Source organism: Leptonychotes weddellii, chromosome 1 (assembly GCF_054177405.1).
Source record: "Leptonychotes weddellii isolate Sample4059 chromosome 1, ASM5417740v2, whole genome shotgun sequence".
Taxonomy (NCBI): Eukaryota; Metazoa; Chordata; class Mammalia; order Carnivora; family Phocidae; genus Leptonychotes; species Leptonychotes weddellii.
In genome coordinates this window covers 7,253,187-7,268,681 of record NC_138369.1, presented here as the reverse complement: position 1 = coordinate 7,268,681, position 15,495 = coordinate 7,253,187, and the positions used below count along the sequence as shown (strand labels likewise).

At 60.0% G+C, this 15,495-nt stretch overlaps 3 protein-coding genes and 2 non-coding genes across 10 annotated transcripts in view; 4 read left to right on the top strand and 1 right to left on the bottom strand.

Moving 5' to 3' along the window:
- The window catches only part of TNPO2 (transportin 2), a 15,977-nt gene extending 8,475 nt beyond the window's left edge, over positions 1-7,502 (top strand). The window contains exons 13-25 of one of the 3 annotated variants that reach the window (XM_081813194.1): positions 901-1,126; positions 1,322-1,493; positions 1,959-2,045; positions 2,125-2,232; positions 2,333-2,491; positions 3,139-3,226; positions 3,413-3,511; positions 4,080-4,175; positions 4,466-4,541; positions 4,820-4,919; positions 4,999-5,073; positions 5,183-5,310; positions 5,392-7,502. In XM_081813194.1, coding sequence (XP_081669320.1) covers positions 901-1,126; positions 1,322-1,493; positions 1,959-2,045; positions 2,125-2,232; positions 2,333-2,491; positions 3,139-3,226; positions 3,413-3,511; positions 4,080-4,175; positions 4,466-4,541; positions 4,820-4,919; positions 4,999-5,073; positions 5,183-5,290 — 1,394 coding nt within the window. In that variant the 3' untranslated portion in view covers positions 5,291-5,310; positions 5,392-7,502. Of the gene's footprint in view, positions 1-900; positions 1,127-1,321; positions 1,494-1,958; positions 2,046-2,124; positions 2,233-2,332; positions 2,492-3,138; positions 3,227-3,412; positions 3,512-4,079; positions 4,176-4,435; positions 4,542-4,819; positions 4,920-4,998; positions 5,074-5,182; positions 5,311-5,391 lie in introns of all 3 variants that reach the window. The other 2 variants (XM_006750632.3, XM_081813195.1) reach the window with 2 other exon arrangements.
- LOC115938354 (small nucleolar RNA SNORD41) lies at positions 1,181-1,250 on the top strand. Its single transcript, XR_004073486.1, has one exon. It is a non-coding gene; the product is annotated as a small nucleolar RNA SNORD41 (small nucleolar RNA).
- Positions 3,268-3,343, top strand: LOC145717566 (small nucleolar RNA ZL2). The gene has a single exon (XR_014140886.1). It is a non-coding gene; the product is annotated as a small nucleolar RNA ZL2 (small nucleolar RNA).
- A 127-nt stretch (positions 7,503-7,629) lies between the features above and the next one.
- On the top strand, positions 7,630-13,964 carry FBXW9 (F-box and WD repeat domain containing 9). Of its 2 annotated transcripts, XM_006750633.3 has the most exons (10): positions 7,630-9,247; positions 10,350-10,489; positions 10,563-10,691; positions 11,651-11,763; positions 11,849-11,940; positions 12,789-12,937; positions 13,021-13,134; positions 13,263-13,352; positions 13,449-13,514; positions 13,587-13,964. In XM_006750633.3, exons 1-10 carry the CDS (start codon positions 8,839-8,841, stop codon positions 13,659-13,661), a joined length of 1,377 nt encoding a protein of 458 aa, XP_006750696.1. In that variant the 5' UTR covers positions 7,630-8,838; the 3' UTR covers positions 13,662-13,964. The 2 variants fall into 2 exon arrangements, with proteins under 2 accessions (XP_006750696.1, XP_081669330.1); XM_081813204.1 differs by lacking the exon at positions 13,021-13,134.
- A 564-nt stretch (positions 13,965-14,528) lies between these two features.
- GNG14 (G protein subunit gamma 14) overlaps positions 14,529-15,495 on the bottom strand; it is a 2,882-nt gene continuing 1,915 nt past the window's right edge. For 2 of the 3 annotated variants that reach the window (XM_081813298.1, XM_081813309.1), the window contains 2 exons: positions 14,790-14,882; positions 14,529-14,707 (listed from right to left, as the gene is read on the bottom strand). In XM_081813298.1, coding sequence (XP_081669424.1) covers positions 14,582-14,707; positions 14,790-14,882 — 219 coding nt within the window. In that variant the 3' untranslated portion in view covers positions 14,529-14,581. Of the gene's footprint in view, positions 14,708-14,789; positions 14,883-15,309; positions 15,404-15,495 lie in introns of all 3 variants that reach the window. The other variant, XM_081813319.1, reaches the window with a different exon arrangement.

Below are 15,495 nucleotides of genomic sequence, written 5' to 3'. Positions count from 1 at the left end.
AAAAAAAAAATAAATAAAAATAAAAAAAAGATGAAAAATAGAAAACTCTCAAACATCCAAGAAATGTTTCAAAAGAAAAGTATTTGGAGTGCCTGGCTGGCTCAATCAGTGGAACGTGCAACTCTTGGTCTAGGGGTTGTGAGTTCGAGCCCCACATTGGGTGTAGAGCTTAAGTTTGTTTATTTATTTATCTATTTTTTAAAGATCTTATTTATTTACTTTTCAGAGAGAGAGAGTAGGCGCGAGAGAGTGAGAGAGAGTACAGGCAGGGGGAGCTGCAGGCAGAGGGAGAAGCAGGCTCCCTGCCGAGCAAGGAGCCCGATGCGGGACTCGATCCCAGGATCCTGGGATCGCGGCCTGAGCCGAAGGCAGCCGCCTAACCCACTGAGCCATCCAGGCATCCCTAGAGCTTAAGTTTAAAAAAAAAAAAAGGAAAGAGGGGTGCCTGCGTGGCTCAGTTGGTCGAGTGTCCAACTCTTGATCTCAGCTCAGGCCTTAATCTCAGGGTCCTTAGTTCAAGCCCCGTGCTGGGCTCCATGCTGGGCATGCAGCCTGCTTAAAAAAATAAAAAAATACAATAAAGAAATAAAAAATAAATAAAATTTTAAAAATTAAAAGAAAAGTACTTTCTGTCCATTTTGGTCACTGTGCTGCCTGGCCCTATGAATTCATGAGTGACCGTGGCAGGTGGCGCCGATGGAGGGGAAAGGCTGGTTTGATGCTGCCTCCCATCCTGGCCCTGCCTTCTGCCATTTCTGTGACTGAGCCATTGTTTCTGTGGTTTTACCTCCCAGCCTTAGTGTCCCCGTCCCGTCCCCCCCCGCCCTTAGATGCCGCTGAGCTCTTCCAGGAGGGTGGCTGTGGCCGGGCTCAGGCTTGCCCTTGTGCTGGTCCTTGCAGGCTGCATGCAGGGCATGGTGCCCTACCTGCCGGAGCTGATCCCACACCTCATCCAGTGCCTGTCGGACAAGAAGGCCCTGGTCCGCTCCATCGCCTGCTGGACGCTGAGCCGCTATGCCCACTGGGTGGTCAGCCAGCCGCCTGACATGCACCTCAAGCCTCTGATGACAGAGCTGCTCAAGCGCATCCTGGATGGCAACAAGAGGGTGCAGGAGGCGGCCTGCAGGTGACCTTCGACACCTGGCCCCACAGCCCCCACCCCTGCCCCACGGCTGCCTTCTGGGAAGTGATGACACTCATGTCCCTTGACATCACGCTGATTTCTCACGTATTCGTACTGGCTGATCCCAAGGGCATGCCTCCCCCGCCCCCAGGCCCAGCCCCCCCTGTGGCCACCCACTGAACCCCTTCCCCACTCCAGTGCCTTCGCCACCCTGGAGGAGGAGGCCTGTACAGAGCTGGTGCCCTACCTCAGCTATATCCTGGACACCCTCGTCTTCGCCTTCGGCAAGTACCAGCACAAGAACCTGCTCATCCTCTATGACGCCATCGGCACCCTGGCCGACTCTGTGGGCCACCACCTCAACCAGCCGGTGAGACCCCACAGCGTCTCCCTCTCTTGAGCCTTATGCCTCTCTGCATCCAGTGACCTGGCGGCCACCCCGTGTTGCACGCCAGGGACCTGGGCATGACCTCAACAGGCAGGCAGACAGACCCAGCCCCTGCCCTCGCCCTGCTCCCAGTCTAGTGCGGGAGACAGACAGTTTTGAGACAGCGTGGTAAGTGCTGTGCTGGGGAAGCTCAGGGGCCTGCAGGAGTGGGGAGCTGCTGACCCTGGCCGAGCGGGGTGGGCGGGGCTAGGGACGGAGAGAAGGGAATGGACAAGATGGGCCTGGAGGTCTGGCTGGATGCCAAGGCCTCGGAGGGCCCCATGAGCCCCAGCAAGGAGCTCAGACTTCATCACTGAGGCAGTAGGTGCCTCTGAGTCACAGGGAGCCCCGCTGGTGCCAGGCTGCTCCCCCACCCCCGGGAGCCCCAACTTCACGCTCCCTCTCCAGGAATACATCCAGAAGCTGATGCCTCCGCTGATCCAGAAGTGGAACGAGCTCAAGGATGAAGACAAGGACCTCTTCCCTCTGCTGGAGGTGGGTGGGCTCCCGGACCTCTCCCAAAGCCTTGCTCCACCCTTCCCGAATTCACCTCTCCTGCCCTCCTCCCGACCAGTGCCTGTCATCGGTGGCCACTGCCCTGCAGAGTGGCTTCCTGCCCTACTGCGAGCCTGTCTACCAGCGCTGTGTCACCCTGGTGCAGAAGACTCTGGCCCAGGCCATGGTGAGCATCTCACCACCCCTGCCCCACCGCCCGCTCCTCTGCGGCTGACCTCGCCCCGGCCCACTGCCCTTACCTGCCCGCCCGCCCCATATGTGCCCAGATGTACACCCAGCACCCTGAGCAGTACGAGGCCCCTGACAAGGACTTCATGATTGTGGCGCTGGACCTGCTCAGTGGCCTGGCCGAGGGCCTGGGTGGCCATGTGGAACAGCTGGTGGCCCGCAGCAACATCATGACGCTGCTCTTCCAGTGTATGCAGGTGGGTGGGCCCCTTGCAAACCCTCTGACTGCAGGGAAGCCCTCCGGCAGCCCGTGCGGGCCACCCTGGGGTGACTCGGGGCCCTGGTGGTGCCCAGAGGACATCTGGAGAAAGGGACCCACCGGGGGCGAGGGTGGGGGAAGCTTGTACTTCTTTTAAAAAGTGATTTAAGTAAGACGTGAGTCAAATCTCATTGAATAAGCTAACAATGTAGAAAATTTAAAAGAGGAACGAGGGGCCCCTGGCCGGCTCAGTCGGTGAAGATTGTGACTCTTGATCTGGGGTCGTGAGTTGTAGCCCCACGTTGGGCATGGGAATTACTTAAAAAAAAAAAATTAGAAGAAGGATATATGAAAGCAGAAGCCCTTCCAGCTTTACACACATGCATGCCCAGTGTGTTAGGATGGTTAGGCCTGCTCCCTGCCGTAGCAGTACCCCGAGCAGGGCAGGGGTACACTATGGCTCAGTGTGCCCCGAGTCCCAGATTTACAGACGGGGCCTGTGATGGGAAGTGACAGGGTCAGGCCGTGTCCCAGGGACTGCTCCCCCAGCTACCCAGCCCTGAGGGATTAGTTGGGACCCCAGCTGGTTGGGGGGCAGGGAGCCTTGCCACACTGACCCTGCTCTGACACACCCCCCCCGCCCAGGACTCAATGCCTGAGGTCCGGCAGAGCTCCTTCGCGCTCCTGGGAGATCTCACCAAAGCCTGCTTCATCCATGTCAAGCCCTGTATCGGTAGGACGCCCATCTTGTCGTGACCCCATGACCCTAGCTCTGGCCTCAAATGATGGAGAAATGACTTTGGGAGGACAGTGACCAAACTGGGTTGTATTCGTACTGTCTGATGGGGTCTGCCCAGCCAGGTCCAGGAGCTCACTCTGGCTGGCCCTCCTGCTCAGCACTCCTCCTTCTCCCCACCAGCCGAGTTCATGCCCATCCTGGGCACCAACCTGAACCCTGAGTTCATCTCTGTCTGCAACAATGCCACCTGGGCCATTGGCGAGATCTGCATGCAGATGGGTGAGTGCCCTGCATCTCCCCCCTCGCTGGCCTGTTCCCTGCTGGGGGCGGGACCTGGGCTCCGCCTGACAGGTCCCCCGTAAGAGAGCCCTGGGCCTTCTTGAGGATCACTGCAGTTGGGTGTGCAAGAAGACATCTCTGAGTCGTTTTCTCAGGGATCCTGCCAAATGGCTGAAAGGGCACCTGTGGTTGGTTTTTCTAAAGAGGCCGAACAGGAGGCCTATTCTGATTGGATTGTTTGTGACCTCCCACCCCGTGCAGTTGGTCGAAAAGCCCACTGGGATTGGTGGGGAGATTTTGGCCGCTTCCTCCCTTCTCTCCACGCCCCCCCCCCCAGGGAATCTGGGTAATGTGGTCTAACCCTGGTGTTGAGCAATGACTTCAGGGAAGCTTCTGGTGTTTGGAAGGTGTGGGTCTGTCCCTGGTTGGCCACGGGTCCTGAGCCGGGCACCAGCTGGAGAATGTTCTTTGTTCCCTCACTGGTTGCAGTTGGCCAGTATCTGGATGTAGCTGGGGGTCAGCATGGGTGGTATGGGCTATGCGGGGCTCTGACTAACTGGTCCCCCAGGGGCGGAGATGCAGCCCTACGTGCAGATGGTCCTCAACAACCTGGTGGAGATCATCAACCGGCCCAACACACCTAAGACGCTGCTGGAAAACACAGGTGGGCACCAGGCCTGAGCAGTTGCTGTCCCCTTACCTGGGATTGGGCTTCCCAGCTGGGAGGGTAGTGGTGAAGAGACCTCGGGAAAGAACCAGGGAAGGTGTCTGGAAAGACCCGGAAGGGGTTCTGGGAAGAGCCCTGGGGAAGATGCCTCGGAGAGACCCTGGTTGGGCCTATTCCCTTGGGGCCCACGGGGCGGGGCTGGTGCCTCGTGCCAGAGGCCCCGCCACGTACCGTCCCGGGGCCGCTCGGGGTTGCAGGTCGCCTGACGAGTCCCTCTGCCATTCCAGCCATCACCATCGGCCGCCTGGGCTACGTGTGCCCACAGGAGGTGGCACCCATGCTGCAGCAGTTCATCCGGCCCTGGTGTGTGCCGCCCCCCCCCCCCCCACCGTGTGGGGCCTGCGTCTGGTGGGCTGGACAGCAGGGCGGGGGTGGGGGAGGGCGGGCCGGACCTGCTCCCTTGTCTGAGTCCACCCCCAGATGCCCGTCCTAGCCCATCACCTGCTGAAACCGCCCCCACCCCACGTAGATAACGTGTCCCACCCCAGCCCCGCTGACCTGCTGCTCCCCACTGCCCCCCACAGATGCCCATCCTGCCCCAGCCCCACCAGCTGACTGCCTGCCGCTCACCTCCCCCACAGGTGCACGTCCCTCAGGAATATCAGGGACAACGAGGAGAAGGATTCAGCCTTCCGAGGCATCTGCATGATGATAGGCGTCAACCCCGGGGGCGTCGTGCAGGTTGGGGCAGCTGGGGCTCGGAGGGAAGGTGCTGGGGCAGGGCTCGGGCGGCCCCTCACACAGGCCTGTCACGTTTCAGGACTTTATTTTCTTCTGCGACGCTGTAGCCTCCTGGGTGAGCCCGAAGGATGACCTTCGGGACATGTTTTATAAGGTGAGCTCCTGCGAGGCAGTGGCGGGGGGCGAGGGGGCGCCTCTGGGGAGAGAGGCTGCCTTCAGACGGCTCCGCGCTGGGGCGCGCCTCACCCCCCGCCTCCCCGCAGATTCTCCACGGCTTCAAAGACCAAGTTGGGGAGGAGAACTGGCAGCAGTTCTCAGAGCAGTTCCCGCCTCTGCTCAAGGAGAGGTTGGCTGCCTTCTACGGGGTCTAGACGAGCGTCACGACTGCCAGGTGAGGGGGCTCCGCGCCGGCGGGCCGTTGCTATTGGGGGGAGTGGGGGGTGCAGGCCCTGACCCCCGCCTCTCTCCACAGGTTTCTGTCTGCGTCGTTGGAGGGGTTGCTGGGGAGCGCGCTGCGTCCAGAAGTCGCCGTGCCCTGGTCGAGGGGGGTTAGGGAGGAGTGAGCGGGACCCAAATCCAGACGCCTTCCCCGTCCACCTACCTGCCATGAGTGTGTGTGGCCTGGCGGCCAGCGGGCAGGTGGGTGGGGTCTCCACACTCATCCTACAAACAGGGGAGGGGGGGTGGGACTTCTTGGCAGCAAGGGCCCTTTGCTCTCAGTCGGGGTCACCTCTGGCAGCCCACTTGGGCCAGCCTCGCGGGAGGGAAGATTCAACACGGCCGAGCGATTCCGGCTTAGGCTGAGGCAAGGGGAAAGCAGGCGGGGAGGGGGGTCCTTGTAGAGACACGTACGCTCACACGTACACCCGCGGACACACGCATGTACGGCGCTGCAGCCAGCCAGGCTGGGCCGGTCGCCCCACCATTTCCCCGACTGCATGGAGACAGTAGAATTAGTGAACCCCTGAGTTAACCCGTGAGGCCTTCCGTGTAACCTGCATCTAGAGTTTAAGAAGCTTCTGCTGTTTTGCCGGCATTGGTGACTGGGGAGGGCTGGGTGGGGTGGGGGCCTCCGCCGGGCCCCTGGGGCGGGGGAAGAGGACGGCCGTCTCCGGGCCGCCAAGTCAGCACGCGCACGCTTCGGGATCTGCTCCGCACACTTCCTGCCAGCTCGGTGGCAGCCACAGCCTGCGTGGCCCCGTTCCTTGCTCGGTCCCAGCCAGAAGAGCGGGGACGGCCAGAGGGGCTGGGTCTGGCCAGAGGTTGCCCTTTCTTCTCCCCTCCCCGCCCCCCCCAGCAGCTGTGCTCCAGTGACTTTTGAAGACGCTGGGCCAGGGCCTTTTTCCTGAAGAGAGCTGGGGGCAGCCAGAGCTGCTGACCCCTACTCCCTGTGTCTCTCCATAAGCAAGTCTGTTTCAAGGGCGGCCCATTTCTCTGTGCTTCTGAGAGCCCTCCTCTCAGGTTCCAGCCTGAGTTTTAACTTGAGGGCTGCGGCCGGGGCCTTTAATCGATGGGGGACAGAGGATGAAAGCTTATGCTCTGCCAGCAAGAAGGAAATGAAGCGCTTTGGAGGAGGAGAACGTGGTACACCCCCTGACCCCACTCTCTGTCCCTGGGGCTTCCTGTTCATCACAACTCCCAGTGGGCTACAAGACCCCACCAGACGGGGCAGTGATTCTAGGGGACCTTCTGGGATTGGTTGGGGATGCAGTCACGGTGTGGGAGGCACCCTTAGAGGGGGTGTGTGGTTACTTCCCAGTTGGCCTCAAAACTGAACCGGGCCCTGCAGCCCCCTTAGTGTTTTCCTTTTTCTCCTCCCCTACTTTTACTTTTCTGGGGGCCCCTTTGGGAGTTCTGTGGGGCTTTGACTGGATTCCTACAGCCTGGGGCTTGTTCTGTTCATCCCTGCAGGGCCCTAGACCCAATCCCATCATAGCCCTGTGTCTTCCCCAGACAGGGTCAGGCCCTGCCTCTATTCCGAGGGGCACTTGGTGCACATTCCATAAACTCCACTGGCTTCCCTACCCTGTGAAACTCCAGCAGGTCTCTGGAAGCCATTTGTTTAAAAAAAAAAAAAAAAAAAAAAGGAAAAAAAAAAGAAAAAAAAATTAGGTACCATTTAATTTTCTGGTAATCCAGTTCTTTGGAGCATCCTCTGCTGGGTCTTGGGGTTTGTGGATGGATTGGGTGTCTGATGGGATTGGTAACCCCTTCTCCACCCAGGATGGGGGTGCTCCAGCCACCTTCAGGGAAGGGGAGCCTGGTTCTAGTTTTCTTTCTTTTCTTCTTCTTTTTTTTTTTTTAAAGAAAACTATTTAATTTTTTAATTTATTTTTGGTTGATTTTTGCACAACGAAGTTTCAGCTTCTCAACCCTCTCCCCTGCCCAGGGCTGCGGACCCTGACTGGCCTCGATCTGCAGTCCCTCTTTGTCCCACATCCCTCCTTCCCCCTCACCCTCTTCCTCCTACGGGCTCCAGGGTCTGTCCATTTGTTACTGTGCTGTGCTGGGGACTGGCGCCGAGGTGGCGTGAGATTCCACTTGTGTAGAACTTTGTTGAGTAAAGATCAGTTTCTTGTGAAACCGTTGGTCTCCATCTGGCCTCCTGTATCCTTGGCTTTGGCATAGAGAAGAGATCTGGAGGGGGGGGCTTGGGACGCCTTAGAAATGGGGATGCCCAGGACTCTATGAAATAATTCAGGAGTAGGGAAATAAGTAAGCAATTAACCAGGCACATTTCTTGGGACCCCAAGCCTCTCACTTTTCTTCCCAGTAAAATGGGAAGCTGCATGTGAACGACAAAGATTAAATGTAACATACACGTGTCATGTGTCCCATGGAATGTAATTACAGCTCACTGAACGTCTTGAGCTCAATTTAAAAGGGAGCCATTAGTGTTACAGCCCAGGTTCAAGATTCCCATCTGCCTTAGACTAAACTAAGGGGCAGAGTCTTGCACCACTCTCATCTTTGGCTAACCTCACAACTCTGGGTCACTGGGCAGGTTAGACATTTTTGTAGGAAGCTTAGCACTTGGCCTGTGGGAGGTGTAATAAGTATGAGACAGTTACTGAGGCAAATGAGAAATTGCGAAGTTCTTGGGACACACAGCCTCAGAATAAAATCTTGTTGCAACCTCAACAGGGCCAAAGGTCCCCTGCATCGACTTGGGAAAACAAACAAAAAGCTGACATTGCCATATATCCAGCATTCATTCGACAAATGTGTACGTTTTAGTGAGGGGATAGGAAATAAACAGCGGAACAGTGATATGTCCCATAGAGAAAAGGTGGGGAGGGAAGAGGGAACGTTGGTAAAATGGTCGTCTTTACAGTTCTAGAGTACTGTGAGAAGGCCTCACTGCTTAGGTGATAACTGAGCATATCTGGGTATCTGAAGAGGCAGAACGGCAAGTGCTCTGAGACATTTATATGGATCGGTTAATGCCTTGCTCAAAAGACAGTTTCAGTAAATAAGAGATAAGGACGATTTTTAGGTAATTTAGGAGAATCTGAGGCTCTGCGGTACAACCGCACATTTTTGCCCCCGGAAGGAAAGACAGGAGCTGGAATCCCCATATGGCCCAGACTGCGAACTCCGAGGGACTGCATTTCTAAGCTCAGTGCCACCTGTGAGAGGTGCCTTTGACAGAGCCGCGTCAAACCTGAGTCAGCTGCCTGTTTAACAAACGCTGTTAGAAGGAATCTGCATTTTCTAGCACAAGGCCAACGAAGCTGCACCACGGGAGCCCTCAAAACAGCGGGATTCCGGGATCCAGCCTGTTTCCCCACGTGCCGCTCGCTTCCGGCCAGCGCTCAACGTCATCAAGCAGCGCCGGAAGTGCCTTCGCGCTGCCTAGGAGACGGGACGCGAGGCCCTCGGCTGACAGGGCCCGGCTGGCCGCGCCCACCCGGTCGCCATGGAGCTGCCCCCAGGGCCGCGCGACGATCCCCGCGCCTGGGAAGATGACTCGGACCCGGAGTCGGAGCCCGACCCGGACGCGCAGGCCGAGGCTTACGTGGCCCGCGTACTCAGTCCGCCGAAAGTCGGGCAGCCGCCCCCACGCGCCCCTTTGCTGTCCGCGCCCGTCGCATCCCCTGGCGCCCTGGAGCCGCGGGCGGCGTCCAAGGGTGCGCCCGTGGGGGTCCCGGGACTGCTGAGCCTTCCTCCGGAGCTGCTGCTCGAGATCTGCGCCTACCTAGACGCGCGCCTGGTGCTCCACGTCCTGCCGCGCGTGTGCCACACGCTGCGCGACCTCGTGCGTGACCATGTCACCTGGAGGCTACGCGCGCAGCGCCGCGTACGCGCGCCCTACCCAGTGGTGGAAGGTGCGCGCGCCTGGGGGCTGGGGTCAGCTGCCCAGGTTAGGCTGGGGTGCTGTGAGCACAGCCCTGGAGCAGGCTTCCTGGTTGTCCTGGCTTGGGTGGAGGCTGAGGTAGTTACCGGTGGTGCCAAAGCCCCTGACCTCTGGGTGCACCATGAGCCAGACGCTGGGGGTCCTGGGGCTGTGGAAATCTGCCTTGGGGGGCTGGGGTCCCTGAACTGAGGATCCAACGAGCCTCTGGCTTGGGGTCTGGTGGTACCACGGCCCCGACCCCTGGCTGGGGGTTGACACAGGGACTTGAAGTCTTAGCTGTTGGAATCTCTTGGGGTTCAGGGTAGGCCAAGAATCCAACTGGTGATGCCAAAGCCCCTCACCCTTACAGTCTTGACCTAGGTAGTGGTGGGGCAGGGACTAAAGGCCCAGAGCCTGCAACCTTTGATCCCAAGCTACATCTTAGAGGTTAGGATCCCTGATACCAGCAATCACAGATCGATCCTCAAGCCCAGGGTCTAGCCTAGTCTGGGGCTGGTGGTAATTCCTCCTGCCCCTGAGGTCATTGATCCCTGGGGGATAAGACAGCTTGGTGACCTTGAATTGATGGGGCTTTCCTGAACAGCTTGATAAACAGTTGCTTGAGCTCCATTATACCACTAAATCTCTGCAAGCATTTGAGTTCTGCATCTCGACAAAGTTCCCAAGTTTACAGACACTAATTTGAGAACACTTCCCTGGGTTTGGTTAAGATCATGGAGGCAAAACGTCCTAGTTCTGATGCATAGGGGGGGTTGAGGCAGGACCTTAACATCCTGAGGCTACCATCCTCCACACTTGGGTTGGGGGTTGAGGCCTGCGAAGGTGGTCCCGAGGTTCCAGTTACCCACTTTTTGGAAACTGGGGTGAGTAGTCCTAGACCTGCTTGGAAGGTGGGTGGCTGGTGGTCCCAAAGCTAGATCCTGGGCCTTCTTGGGTGGGGTGAGGGATCCAGGTGGGGTTTTCTCCAAGTCTGGTGAAGGCTGGGCTTCCTGGAAGCCAGGGGTGGGCTTGGACAGCTGGTGTGGACGTCAGGATTCCTGCCCACTGGGCACCCTGCTCACGATGCCCCACAGAGGAGGACTTTGACTGGCCAACAGCCTGCATCGAGCTGGAGCAACACCTGTCGCGCTGGGCGGAGGATGGGCGCTGGGCTGAGTACTTCTGCTTGGCTGATGGGCACTTTGCTTCCATTGACTCGGTGCTGCTGCTCCAGGTGAGGTGGGGCTCGGTGGGGGGCAGGGGTGGACCAGGGTGACTCCGACACCACCACCTCACTCTCTTCTCAGGGTGGAGCGCTTTGTCTGTCAGGCTCCCGAGATCGCAACGTCAACCTGTGGGATCTGCGGCAGCTGGGGGTGGAGTCCAGCCAGGTTCTAGTCAAGGCCCTGGGCACCGAGAAGAACAGCACCCACAAGGTGAGGGGTTAGGAGGCCAGACGGGCACGAGGCGGGGGGCCTGGGTAGGGTGCATGGTTAAGGGCATGAGTTTCGGCACCAGACATCATAGATTTAAATCTTGCCCTGCCATTGTTAGTGCGATGCTGGGGTGAGATGTAGGACTTCTCTGGGCCTCTGTTTCTACTTGTGTCTAGGGCTCGGTTAGGATGAGGATGAATGAGATGAATATGCCGTAGAGCTTCGCTTAGGCTGGGATACACAGGAGGCACTTGGGAGACATCAGGTATACCTTGAGAGGCGTAGGGCAGGGCAGTTACGAGGCCGCCCGTGGGGATCACAAAGCTCTGAGCATGGCTGTCAGCTCATGAGAGGCGGACATGCAGGGGCACCACCACCAGTCATTGAGGTGGTCCAGGCAGGTGGCCAAGAGCCTGGTCTCGGAGCTAGGCCACCGGGCTCAAATCCGCACTCTGCTACTCCCTGGCTGTGTGACCTTGGGCAAGGGACTCAACTTCTCTGTGCTCCAGTGTCCTCATCTGTAGCACCGACCAGTTACGCAGCACTCTCCTTGGAGAGTCTGGTGAGGAATGAGTTAGTCACCAGCCAGTGCTTTGTGCCTATTGGCTCCTGAGGCGGGGGTTGTTTTTTTGTGCCCATTTTCCCAGTGAAGAAACTGAGGGAGAGCACTTCATTTGCTCAGGTCATGGAGCGGAGGCCCCACTTTTAGTCACATTGTTAGGTGGCCTCGAAGCACCACGGGTGCGGACTCCGGCAGGGACTTGACTTAGGAATATCATTCTGTGTGGGCGTGCACGTCCTTGGCTCCTCGGCTCTGAAGTCAGACAGACCCACCGACCTAAGTCCCGACCTCTACTTGGAGCGGACTTGCTCTGGGTTCTTGGGTCAGTCGTCTCCCTCCTCCGACCCTCGATTTTGTTAGCTCTGAAACGGGGATGACCACTGGGTCCGGTCTGCAGGGCTGGGTGTGGTCGCTGGCAGCGCTGGACCACCGCGTGTGCTCTGGTTCCTGGGACAGCACGGTGAAGCTCTGGGACATGGCGGCCGATGGACAGCAGTTCGGCGAGATAAAGTGTGTGGGGTCCTGGGCGGGGAGCTGGGGCCGGGCGGGGTCCCACCTAGTCACAGCCCGAGCCTTGGGGTCCGTGTGTTCCCAGGGGCAAGGCAGCTGTGCTGTGCTTGTCCTACCGGCCTGACATCCTGGTGACTGGCACCTATGACAAGAAGGTGACCGTCTACGACCCCAGAGGTGGGCCGGGGGCCCTGGGAAGCAGGTGGGGAGAGGCGAGCCGCCTGGGGTCTCCGGGGTCATGCTGGGGAAGGAGACCCTTGGCCCTCACAGCCTGGCTGGGATGACAGTCACAACCAGATGCTGACCACTCCAAGTGGCCCGTGCTGTGCTGGGACAAGGAAGGCAGCTCGGGGGGGATGGGGGTTGGGGGCAGAGGCAGCCCCCTCTATCTGGGGTGTCGGGGAGGATGGGAAGCCCTCTGAGCCTCAATACTGTGGGAGGTGGAGCAGCCCCTAGGACCCTGGCTCCCCCACTTCCTAGCTGTCAAGCTTGAACGTCAGTCTCCCCCTCTGTGAAATCTGGATTAATAACTCCAGCGCCATAGGGTTAGTAGGAGGAGAGGACAGTAAGAACCTTGGTGCATTAAATGTTAGTTGACATAAAAAGCCTAGGAAAACACTGCCCAGCACATAAGCCTTTTCCATTGCTTTTCTTTATTCCTTCTTATTTTAATTGAAGGGCTAGGGGGCCTTTGCCCAGGTGGGGCCAGAGGCAGGTGGGGGTGTCGTGAGGGGGCGGCTTGGCTCCGACCTGCCTGCAGGTGGAAGCCTTTTCTGCTGGGACTTGCTGAGGTCTGCGCTGTGCTGAGAGTGGATGGGATTGGGACGGGGGGATGGGAGGGCCGAGATCTGGGGGCGCTGGATGGCCCAGGCCCAGCTGGGACAGGAGGGCAGAGGGACGGGATGGGGGCGCGCAGAGCAGAGCAAGGGTGGTGCCAAGTGGGATAGGTGCCGGCGTCCTCGTGTAGGCCGGGGGGCCCCCCCGGATGCTCTGATGTCTCCCTCCTTCCCGCATCACTCCCGAAGTCGGCCCGGCGCTGCTGAAGAGCCGGCGGCTGCACTCCAGTGCGGTGCTGGCGCTGCTGGCGGACGACCGACACATCATCTCGGGCAGCGAGGACCACACGCTCGTGGTGTTCGACCGCCGGGCCAACAGCGTCCTGCAGCGGCTGCAGGTGGGCCCTCCCCGCGGGCCCAGATGGACCGGGGCGGTGGCTTGGCCTGGTCTGAGCTGCTCTGTCCCGGATCCCTCCCACAGCTGGACTCCTACCTGCTCTGCATGTCCTACCAGGAGCCCCAGCTCTGGGCTGGTGACAACCAGGGCCTGCTGCATGTCTTCGCCAACCACAACGGCCGCTTCCAGCTTGTCCGGGTCCGCCAGGGAGCTTGCCCCTGCCCCACCGTCCCTGGGCCTCCTCCCTACCTCCTGACGCCCTGGGTGGCTGGCGGGTGGACCCTGGGCGAGCCCTTACCTGAGTGTCCCGTCCTTCCTTTCTGCAGTCTTTTGATGTGGGCCACAGGTCTCAGATTACAGGGATCAAACACTCGCTGGGGGCCTTGTACACCACGTCCACCGACAAGACCATCCGGGTGAGGCCCTGAGACAGGCCCCGTCCCTACCCTGGCCCCACCAGCTGGCGGCGCAACGTCTTGACCTTCGCCCTTTCGCCCGTTGCCCCTCACCAGGTGCATGTGCCCACGGATCCGCCGAGGACCATCTGCACCCGAAGCCACAACAATGTGCTGAATGGGGTAAGGCCCTGCCCTACACACCCTGCCCAGCTGCCCAGAGCGCCCCTGACTACCTCTGCCCTGCCCTCCCAGATCTGCGCGGAGGGCAACCTGGTGGTCGCCGCCTCCGGGGGCCTATCGCTGGAGGTCTGGAGGCTGCAGGCCTGAGCGGGCAGACGCCGACATGGAGGGGGATCTGCCGGCCCACAGGCTGGGCCGTGGCCTCTGTTCTCGGGGGACCTTCCCCGCATGCTGGTGCTGCCTCTGCCCTGTCCCGAAGCCCTGAGGCACAAGGAGTCCGGGCCATGGTGAGCTGTGCCCCGTGGGCTGTGCCCCGCGCCAGGGAAGTGGTGGTGTTCAGGCCCACCCAGGGGACTGCTCCCCTCCCTGGGGCCCCGTTTTTGCTAGGATTTGGATACCCGCTTTCCCTTGAGAGCAAAGGAGAAATAAACCTGATGTACTGGTGTCCCCCGAGGGCCCTGCCTGTGCTTGCTTGGGACTGGGAGGCACGGGGCGTGTGAGTCTGTGAGATGCCATTTTATGTCGAGGTGTGAGTGTACCTGCTCGAGCGCAAGCCTTCCTGCGCTCACGACCACGTGTGTGTGTGTCGCTGGGGAGGCGGGTCTGGCTGTGCGTGCTGTGCAGTAACCCTGTGTGTGTGTACCTGTGTGCTGCTGGACGTGGCTGTGTGCAAGGAAGGAGGAGGCTCTTGAGGATGTGCACACGTTTGTATAATGGCACGCGTGTGTGTGTGCGCGTGTGTGTGAGACAGGAAGGCATGTGTGATGCGTGTTGGCACGTAGACTGGGGCTCTGACCCTGGGTGTGTTTGTGCAGTGGGCAAGCGGATCTGCTAAGGCTACCCCACGGGGGCGGGGGAGGTGCGTGCTCATGCATCCGGGGGTGCAGGATGTGTGTGCTGCTGGGGCCAGGACCCTGGAGTCGGTGGGGGACGGGGGGCTGCGCCAGGTGTGCGGGTGGTCCCAGTGCAGGCCCCCTCTGCCCCCACTGAAGCCTGACCAAGCCACGTCCTGAGGATCCTTCACTTCATTTTTATTGAGGCCTCCTGGGCGGTCGGGGCCGTGGAGGTCACAGGATGGCGCAGGGCTTCTTCTCCTTGAAGGGGTTGGCAGCCGCTGGGATGCCCACAAGGAAGGGGTCGCTCTTGGCCTGCTCCGTGCAGAACTGCAGCAGGTCGGCAGCCGCCTTGGACACCTGCAGGCCGGCCTGGTCAGCCAGGCCAGGGCTGGCCGCCTGCCCCCTCGCCCAGACACGCCCGTGCCACCCTGGCCCTCACCTTCACGCGCTCGATGCCCGCCTCCATCCGCAGTTGCTCCACGGCCCGGCGGGCCTGTCCGATGTCGCTGCCGGTGGCCCCCTTGCTGGACATCTGCAGGGAAATGAGCAGGGTCACAGGCAGTGGGCTCCATTCCCGACCCCTAGCCGTACGGCTACCCGAGAGTCCCCTAACCGCCTCCTGTGTCCCCCCCTGGGGACTGTGGGACGGGGGTGGCGGGACCCCGACCCGTCAGGATCACATACTTCAGCTGAGGCCTCCGGCTGATGCCCGACTGCTCAGTCCTCCAGCAGCCTGGCCCTGGCTCCCTCCCCTGCCAGCCTGGCCTCTCCAGCCCCGCTCTGTTCCCTCCCCCACCCCTGCAGAGACTTTGAAGCCAGGACACTCATGGAGTGAAATGTCACCAGCAGCAGCAGCTGCCTCAGCTGAGGGGGTCCCTGCCCCAGGGGGCCCAGTGGCTGCCCTGGTGTCACATGTCACCTTGGCTGGGCGAGCGGAGGGGCCCTGGCCTCTCACTGACCTGCTTGATCCTCTGCCAGTGGCCCCCAACACTCCTCCTTTGCCGGCCTCTGCCCCCGACCACGTCCAGAGTGTACCTTGGCTCAGGGGCAGCCCTGCCTCTCCCCTCTGTCTACACTCACCACGCAGGATCTTATCCACAGATAACTCCATCCACTTGCTTATGCTGATGGCTCCCTCTGTCCCC

What these genes read in the sequence shown, in the direction of transcription:
- FBXW9 (XM_006750633.3), top strand. Translation starts at nt 8,839, where the DNA reads ATGGAGCTGCCCCCAGGGCCGCGCGACGATCCCCGCGCCTGGGAAGAT. An exon ending in CCACCGACAAGACCATCCGG is followed by an intron (nt 13,353 to 13,448) that starts GTGAGGCCCTGA and finishes GCCCCTCACCAG; the next exon opens with GTGCATGTGCCCACGGATCC. An exon ending in ACAACAATGTGCTGAATGGG is followed by an intron (nt 13,515 to 13,586) that starts GTAAGGCCCTGC and finishes CTGCCCTCCCAG; the next exon opens with ATCTGCGCGGAGGGCAACCT.